The 10,036-nt window shown below is 42.6% G+C and overlaps 1 protein-coding gene across 2 annotated transcripts in view; it reads right to left on the bottom strand.

The window, feature by feature from the left end:
* Positions 1-4,627: 4,627 nt before the first annotated feature.
* GTF2F2 (general transcription factor IIF subunit 2) overlaps positions 4,628-10,036 on the bottom strand; it is a 239,614-nt gene continuing 234,205 nt past the window's right edge. For both annotated transcript variants that reach the window (XM_063425989.1, XM_063425990.1), the window contains one exon: positions 4,628-5,206. In XM_063425989.1, the coding sequence (XP_063282059.1) occupies positions 5,087-5,206 (120 nt within the window). In that variant the 3' untranslated portion in view covers positions 4,628-5,086. The remainder of the gene's footprint in view (positions 5,207-10,036) is intronic.

Here is a 10,036-nt window from a genome sequence, read left to right as displayed (position 1 = left end):
GTCTTTCTGCAGGTGGAAACTCCTCTACATCTGGGCAGGTATACAGGCCATATGCTCAAATATGAATTACTGTGGAGCTAAAAAGGTGTCAAGATATTACCATAGCAACAGCAAAATCACCCCCAGCTGTTTCTTGATTGTACAGAATGTTAAAACTATACAAAATGTGAAGCTATGAATGGCCAAATTGGAAAAAGAAATATATATATATATATCCTATACACATACACTCAGCGTCCTAATCAGGCAAACTCAAAACTATAGCAAATTATAGTGTAGCCTATGAAAACAAGAAGGGAAAAATTGCACTACTGTATTGTACTCCCTGCTTAAATGACAACCAAGTCAAAGTTAATAAAGGGCATAGCCCACCTATGACCACCTCATTTCAAGTTCGCTTGGGAGAAAATAAATAAATCATTGAACAAAGAAACGTACTCTCGCCTAAGCTGTACAGTCCAGGCGTCAGCCAGAGTTCTAAACAGACAGACAGGACACGCTGCATATTGCTTGTAAAATAAATTTACCAGCACAAAAATCCCGAATATCTTTTTCACTCAATATAGATATGGCTATTACAACATGCTGCAGTGTATTAAAAATGTCATTCATGTTGGTTCTGTCTTATAGTAAATCCGTTTACAAGAATAATACAAAAACAAACACACATACAAAACAGCAAGATATATCAGGAGCATGAAGAGCCTGGATGGCAGGACCAGGAGAGGACACGTGCATATATACAGCTTCAGTGCGGAACCTACAGGATTCCTGGGCACACTGAGGGAAGTGGGGAACTAACTGGAAATATTGATTGTGCTTTCCCCCTGGTTCCACAGGTGGCCTTGCCCTGCCATGAATTAAGTCTGTGAAAATCAATGTCCAGTAGTCCCAAACACTAATATAATAGAAGAGGGAGCAGCCCCGGTTGTTGGAAGCTGGGCTTTTTTTTTTTTTTTTATATTCTTTATTTTATTCGTGCATAGGTTAAGCGAACAAGATTGCGCCGTCACAGCGGCTGGTACATGCATAACATCAAATGGATGATAACAGTTGTGTGACATGAGGAACTGTGCACATTTTATATTAATGAGGAAGAACAATAGCATATCGGCACATTTTTAATAATGAAAGGTAGTCCCGATAAAGTTAGACTAAAGTGTTGACTTGGGGTAGGCGGGTGCATACGATAGGTGCCTTAGAGTTAACGTCTGGTGGAGACGGTATGGTAAGATAACCAGGGCTCATGTGTATTAACAGTGTATTTATGGTGTGCTCTGTGCGCCTTGCGTGATGTGCGGTTGAGTATGTAGTTAGGCAGTAAAATCAGCTTTGTTGCTTGGTTAGTGAAGGCCATGATAACGTGCATACTGGGTAAGCTGAAGCCATCTATATCCACTAAACAAAGTAATCTACGTGACTGGTATGCGGACTAAATAAGAGAATGAAGTATAACTTAAACTAGTAACATAAATTAGTTATATACCATAAGTAGAGCCTAACATGCATAGCCTGTATTTATTATAATTGCGCTGTTCTGGTGCAGGTCATGAGGGTGATCACATTTAGCAGAACTAAGTTGTCTAACCTACTGGTAGGATAAAAGCAATAAACTCTCTTGGCAAATAAGATACTGGGCATTGGAGACAGTAAGTAACCTACGTTATGGCATTGCCCTTAGAGCACCACTGCATGAATGGGACAGACATATGTAAAATATCGATATGTGCAGAACAAAATAAATCAATGAAAAAGAAAACTAAGCTCATCTGAAGTAAGAATAGTCCTCGGCAATCAGGGGTTGGGCATGACAGCCATGCAGGTAGAGGCCCCAGGCGTCCCGGGGAAGTGTAAAACTGACGCAGGGCACCTGCAGCCAGTCCACCCTAGGTACCTAACCCACGCCAGATCTTGAGGCCTGCCATTAGTTATACGGTCATACTTGGCTTGAAAATAATAAAATAAACTAAACAAACTTAACATGCGAAAGTGAGGGTTAGTACAGGAGTCCTGCATTATGTGAGTGTGGGTAAAGTCTTATGTTGGTGATTTCACCACGTTGCGCCCTGTAGCGTCTGAGATCTCTCTGCGCCCTCATCCAATTTCCAGCTTGGAGGGAGGCTGTAAGACTCTCGGTAGGTGATTCCCCGCTGGTGGAGTTTCGTCGGTGCAGAGTGTCGCTTGTGTCCTCGCCACACTGCGACGTTGGCTGCCGCTGCAGGGAGTCGCTATCCTGAGATGCTGTGGGAGTCCGTGCCCCGGCATCATGGGCTTTGTTCAGGTTTCCCGCTGCTGCATGTCCCGTGCGCCCCAAGCGGACAGTGCTCCGGTACCTTCTTGATGTCTGCTTCGCCTGTACATCGTCTCGCAGAGCGGGCACTTTGCGTGTAGGCCCTGAAGTTGTGGCAGTATCTTGTGAACAGGTGTGGAGCTTTAGATCTTCGGGGTAGGCTGGTGTAGATGGTTGGTTGCCATCAGCGGTGTGCCCCCCCTCTGCCTTCTGCTGCGGTGAGTGGGTTTGGTGCTGGCTTAGCAGAGTGCACGGGAGTTTCGCCCGTAAGGCGGTCTGGTGCTGGTCGGGCTGGGTTCTGTTCACTCAGCTAGACTGTGCTTTTGCATGCTGGATTGGCGCTTGGCGGCCATCTTGCGGCCCTCCAGAAGAGCACCGTCCAGTGGATGTTGCGCGCCTGGACAGCCGGCCTGGTGCGGCGGCCGGCACCCTTGCAGACTGGGATAACCCCCCCGGTCCAGAGGGGGGGGGGAGAGCGAGACGCCGGCCGGAGACCCGGGAGAGCGGCCGTCTCGTCCCGGCTCAAGCTCCAGCAGACTCCGGGCCTCTGTCGGGTTGCGGTCGGTGCTCGGGCGGTATCCCCGGGTGCCCCAGGGACTGGGGGTGAGTGTGGTTCCTGTTGTGGGTCAGTATGCGCGGTTGGCCTCCAGCTAGCTCCGGTTTTCGGACCCTGGAGCGGGAGCTCAGACGGGGCACGTCTGATCCCGCCGGCGGTCAGGCCCCGCCCCGGAAGCTGGTCTTTTCTTAATGCAGACCTCTATAACACAAAGTTATCCATGCAGAAAATATCTGTGGGAGAGTTCATAAAATGTACTCTTGTGTTAAAGAGTATTTCTGCCACCTAGCAGCACCCCATGATTGTAACATTTTTTATCTTCTTTTTTCCATGATTATTAATTTTTGTCTGGTAAATAAATAAAAAAAATAAAAAAATAAGTGTTGCATTTGCTAACAGGGACATACTAGAAAAAAAAAAGTGTTTAGAAATTGTTTGATATAAACTCGGGCTCTTCCTGGGTCTAGCACCCCCTCTCCCCCATAGGCTGCATTGATAAAGAACAATAAACTCATTGTAAATGCAATTTTGACCAAACTGGATAACACTGATTGGGATTTAAAAAAAAAAATGCTCTACTAACTGATTTTTACAAGATACAATTCTTCTGATACATGAAAATGGCAAGAGTTGACATAATTTAAGAAACTGCTATATGGCTGTTACGAAGTATGCTCCACAAATGCTTTGTCCTGTGATGATTAACTTAGCGTAACGTTTTAACATGTTGATGGCCACAAAAATTCTTGAAAAATTCAGTTGTTTTACAACTGTAGGTTTCACAATAATTTCACCATAATAACCAGCTGCACATTATCAATTTACAATTTGCTGTCATTTAGAATTAAGTTAATAAGCCTATTGTAAAAAATAGTCACATATATAAAAAGGAAAACGTAACTTTATTAACGGAAAATAGAGAATGGTTTAAAATCAAAATAACAGAACATTTATTTTCCATTTCATTAATCCATTTACTTTTATGCAATTATTTCTCTATTTATAAAGACACACTTACACTAGTATTTCAAATGAAAACATTTTCTAAACCAACACAAGCCTGCGTTTCTGTTGCAAATTCGGGGCAACATTTTAACTTTGTTTTTTCATAAACTCAGGTATTTGCTCTGTTAAAAATAACACTCCAAGAATCATGCCCAGTGTCCTGGTGCTGCCCCACAGTAGATGTTAAACAGTTCTAGCACATACTAAGTCAAGCAACTCCTGTCACCATAACCACTACAGTAGGCTGTAGTGGTTATGGTGCTTGAAGTGTCCCTTAAGAAATATATACAGATCCACATACTATCGGTATTTGCATAGTCTCAGCCATTTACATGGTATTAAATCATCTTGGAAATGTATTGCTAGAAATGTAAAGTATATAGGTTTGAATATTTTTGACATTTCAAAAAAAGATTTTTTTTACTACTTGTACAATATAGTATTGTGAGTTACAAGCACTAAATTCTAAAATTCGAATCCTGCAATGCATTCTGTTTATTATAAGTTGTAGTAAGAACATAGCCCATGTTTAGAATGACGGAAAAGGACAATGTTAGCCTTTGGCCGACACAAACAAGCCTACACTCACAGGGCTGAAACCCGAGGAATGACTGAAACTGATAAACAGAGAAAAACACACCCTTACTCAAACAGACTGGGAAGACAATTCTGAACACAGCAAAAAAAAAAAAAAAAGCAGTTTGAATTTGTCTATATGTTGTGCATTGACTCCAGAGAAACAGGACATTTTTTTTCATGTGACTCTTGGAGGGATTTTCTGCATTACCAACAAAACAGCCAATTATCCCTAAATGTGGGGCAATCACCATGGGAACTAAAAGAATGATAGTGCTGATATCAACTGGTTTACACAGTATTGAGAATTTGCCCCACTTTCTGTTAGTGACACTTTATCACTTCCATGCTGCTTTTACATTGCACAAATTGCAATTGGATGACAAAAACAAACCTCGCTTTTTTTTGGCTTGAAGTTAACTGCTTTTAACAAAAATGGATATAAAGTATCAAAAATATTATTATTTTTTGCAAAATACTGTGTATTAAACGCCAATCTGGATCAAAGAACCTTTTTTTTTTTTAAATATATTCAAAAACATTTTACTGTCACAGAGGCCTCTGTGTTGTCTAGAAGGTAAAATGGTGAGTTTGATAAGCTGATGTTAGTTGCAAATAATGGCCAGTCATCCTTATTTTCCTTTTGGTGTTATCCAACGCTAATCACTTTTATCTTCTGCTTGGTAATGTCTGTATTCTGGTTTCAGCTCCCATGTATTTTTGTGTGTTCCTTTCACATTGTATGTTCCAATGTCTCTCAGAATATCCTTCAGGTATGTCTGGGGGAAAAATAAATAAATATATAAATCAAGAATGTCTAATTGGTTCGTTAAACATATATGCAACAGATTACGCAATTTGTTTTACAATGAATAAAATTTATTCTTTGGTAGAGGCTTCTTAAGTTGCCTCCACCTAGAGGGTGGAGGCAGAGATTAGTTCTGAATCTTACCTTTTCTGAGGTCAGGATATAGTCAGAATCCTTCCCATTACCGCCTTAAAAGGCATTCTCCATGCCAGCTGTCCTTAGGTGAAAGGTTTGCATGTAAAGAACAGTGCCATTGAGAATGCTCATTGGAGTTACGTATATGCCAAGTGCTTCCCCCCACTGAAATCAAAAGGGGCTGTATGTGCATGGGTTTACATGTGCATTTGGCTTCCATTTACATCAATGGAAGCAGGGAAGCTATAGAAGGTGGGCTACAAGAGAAAAACTGTGGGGTGTTCATCTTATTCTTTTCACGTGTGTGTGTGTGTGTGTGTGTTTGTGTGTGTACATATATATACATACACACATACACACTTTAGATAAAAAAAAAAACAAGTTAACAGATATTTAACTCATGAGATATGTAAGCTCAGCACACACGGACGAGCCTTGCTTTTTGCTTAAAGGGACACTTTAGTCTGGGTGCCAGGTCCCCCAGGTTTTAACCCTTCACATGTAAACATAGCAGTTTCAGAGAAACTGCAATGTTTACATAGCAGGGTTAATCCAACCTCTCGTGGCTGTCTTCCTGACAACCGCTAGAGGCGCTTCTGCGACGATTGATGCGAAATTCGTATCCAGCGTGCAGAACGTCCATAGGAAAGCTTGGGAGCTGACGCCAGCGGGGGAGGAGAGGTCACCAGCGCCGAGGGAGCCCGACGCTGGATAAAGGTAAGTGATCCTTTAAATATACTGGTAGCTTAATATCCTATTTTTGCAACACATTTCCACTATGGCATCCATATTTTTACTGCAAAGCTTATATAAATAATTAACTTTAAAGACATAATTAACGTAACATTCTTGTAACATTTAATCATATATTGTGCAGCAAGTTGTTATTTTAAAGACTTCCAGAAGATGGCAGTAACATATTATATTTAATATATATATCACATTTATTGAATAACCCTAGCGAGACAAGAGGAAATAGGGGATTTAAATCAGAATTATACAGTTAGCAAAGTTTCTGAACAATGTTTTGGGTTTTCATTATAGGACCTAAGTTTACATAAAGGGATACCTCATTCACAATGAGGTAGTTCGCTTTAGATTGTAAGTGCATGGGCTATCTAGCTAGGCACTTTGTATACTAGAGCTTCCATGGCTGGATCTCAGCTTACAGGCAGGGCTCTCTCTACCTTTTGTATTTGTCTATATATATATATATTGCTCTCCTCTAATTGTACAGCGCTGCAGAATATGTTGGCGCTTTTTAAATACCAGTCATAAATAAATAAAGTATGTATTTAATAATCTAAAGTCTGTGTGACTACCACAAGAGTCAAGCTACAAGTCAAATATAAACACTTAATTATGATAAAGTGAATTGCCTGCTTTAGTCTATTTAATTAAAAGGTTAGCTTTATTTTATGTAAAAAAAAAAAAATCTATAAAATTAGCTTAGCCGGTGTATTGATTTCAGCAAGAATAACTAACTTATGATCTGTTCTTAAAGACAGAATCTTTCAAAAAAAAAAAAAAAAAAAGAAAAACGCATTTTTTGGTTCCATGGAACTGAAATCAATATCTATATATCTGAAAAGAAAGTAGAGACTTGTGGGTGAGCAGATTTTCATCAAAACATGGCAACATGCAGGGCTTCAACAGCTTCTACCTGCCAGATCTTGACATTTTCCATCACACTTCACTCTAAGCATGTGTTCAAAACAGGCATCTTCCAGGATACACAACAGAAGCCTATGGCACCTCACTGCACACATGCTAGAAAATCTACTGAGGATCTTCAGTCTACAATATAGACCCTCATTTTATTGTACACTAGGTACACTTGAAACCCCCGCCCCCCTCCAAATTCCACTATGCAAACAGACAGGTTAACATGGGGAATAATGGACAAAAATGCCAATTCTCATAAGTGACAGTGCAGCTTGAACTGCTAAATATTTATTCTATTTTTTTTTTTTTTTTTAAAACACTTTGATTTGTACCAAAATATTCCTTATCGCCCATCTTCTATCACTTTATTTTTTTTTGTTCCAATTTGGTTCTTTGTTGAGTTTGGAAATGTACTTTATATGACAATGAAATAACATACCCATTTAGCCCTGTACAGTTTTGCAATGCTAACTTGCGTGATATGTGTCCCGATATTTTAACATGTGCAATGATAACTATGTATAAGCACTTCAAAATCTACATGTCTGAAGCTGTGCAATGATAGGCCCAGTGGCCAAACACATGACATGCGCACAGTCGATTATTCGGCAGGTGCGCTGTTTACCCCAAACCCCCCAATAACTTACAGACACCGTATTTCTGTTGGAATAAAAAAGTCCACAGCTTTATTTATTATTATAAACAAGGTAACAAATTGGGGTCATTGCCACAAAAGTAAATATACCTCCACCCCCCACCGTACATAAATTACCCCCGGCAATGACCCCGCCAATAACAATAAATAACATTATAAATAACCAATTAACACATAACATATGGCCTACCAAAGAGGCCCCATATCCATAACTTTTTAAACTGTAGGGGTGTACCGAGACCCCCCTACACCACCTGGTTCGGAGCCACCGATGAGCTCGAACCCACAAACCATTTCACACTCCAGTTTAATCCAGCCTAACCAATTTATACTCCTCCTACCTTCCAATTACCCAAGCCCTATCCCGCCGCTGTGACCAAACGGGAACTCCAAAACAATAGGGAGGGTGGGAGGGACAATTACCAGGTAAGTGTCAGTTTAGTTAAAATGTCCCTTGGTCATAAAATGGCCGCTTAATATACTCCTATAGTCCAACCCCCATTTACCAATAACCACACCCCTTTAACTGGTTACTCCCCTGCCTACTCCTGGCTCTGTCAAGGCCCACTCCCCTGACTGCGCTGTTCCATGGGCTACATGACATGCGCACAGTCGATTATTCGGCAGGTGCGCTGTTTACCCCAAACCCCCCAATAACTTACAGACACCGTATTTCTGTTGGAATAAAAAAGTCCACAGCTTTATTTATTATTATAAACAAGGTAACAAATTGGGGTCATTGCCACAAAAGTAAATATACCTCCACCCCCCACCGTACATAAATTACCCCCGGCAATGACCCCGCCAATAACAATAAATAACATTATAAATAACCAATTAACACATAACATATGGCCTACCAAAGAGGCCCCATATCCATAACTTTTTAAACTGTAGGGGTGTACCGAGACCCCCCTACACCACCTGGTTCGGAGCCACCGATGAGCTCGAACCCACAAACCATTTCACACTCCAGTTTAATCCAGCCTAACCAATTTATACTCCTCCTACCTTCCAATTACCCAAGCCCTATCCCGCCATAGCAAGAGACTTGACCCCTTAATGTCTCGAGCGACCCCCACCACACATAAATAGGGCTTTGGAAATACCCTCCTGGAATCCTAAGTTTAGTAGATCACACCCCACATCAGACAGGTGCACACCATCCCGCCTAAAATAACCGGGCAACCCGCCCTCCAATTCAAAGTGCCTCACTGGGACCCCCCCTAGTCTCCTAATATAGACAGACATGGCCTTATTTACTTTACCACGGCAACGTGCCACAGCCGCCGGGTCCCTGGCATGCCTCCAGTTCAACCGCGGCACCATTTCAGACCAAACTATTGTAACTCCAGGGACCAGAGCCCTCACCCTGTCCAGGTCCCTCTTCATTCTCCTGACCAACACCTTCTGGGGGACCAAACCTAAGTCATTGCCCCCACCGTGAATCAACAATATATCCGGGGCAAACCCCTTGGACAACATCCCAAAAATTTCACCACTTATACTCTGCCAGCTGAAACCCCTAAAACCAAACCACCGAAGGTCCACTGTGTCCAGAAGAAAACCCAGTTGTGTGCCTTGTCTCCGAACTGCGGCCCTCTTCTCCGCCCAGTAGACAAACGAGTGACCCACCAGCCAAGCGACCAAGCCTGAAAGGAAACAGATTCAGTTAACCGGCAGAGCACCCTTTTCCCACATCCACAACATTCCATTCACACCAACCTTTCCGGCCTTACATATGCACGGAACCTGATGGATTCCCATCTCCCAATCTGTTTTATCCGCTCCTCCCCCAGCCCGAGCCGCGCCGCCTCAGTCGCAGCCCCGATACGGAAGGAGTGCGTACCAAATTGTCCGGGCTGCAAGCCCAATCTCGTCAACCCCATGCGGAAGACTCGCAAGAACTGAAAGCGCGACAGCGCCTTCCCATCCTCATGAATCAGGAAGCAACCACCAACCTGCGGGCGAACCCGTAAAAACACGTCCCCACACGCAACCGGGCACACCGGGGACCCTGGTAGTGAAGACAGGACAACATTCTTACCTTTTCCGAAGACGTCCGTCTTCGAGCGCCGGAGCCAAATCACGACCTTGTCCTGTTCTATAGCCACATCCTCATACCGGAGGCCCGATGCCCCCGACCTATTGGCACTCACCAATTCGCCAATACGAAAAGCCCCAAAGAAAGCCCACACGAAAGCCACAGAGAACAAAGTTACTTCAAATGCCGAACTACACACTTCGTTCAACAACCCCACCAACCCTTGAAGGGTGGCAAAGGACACAGGCCTCCTCGTATCCACAGACCTCCTGCCCTTCTTGAAACCCTTCAAAGTTTGCTTT

Source organism: Pelobates fuscus, chromosome 1, assembly GCF_036172605.1.
Source record: "Pelobates fuscus isolate aPelFus1 chromosome 1, aPelFus1.pri, whole genome shotgun sequence".
Lineage (NCBI taxonomy): Eukaryota > Metazoa > Chordata > Amphibia > Anura > Pelobatidae > Pelobates > Pelobates fuscus.
Note: the sequence above shows the minus strand (reverse complement) of the source record. Positions and strands in the feature narration are given on the sequence as shown.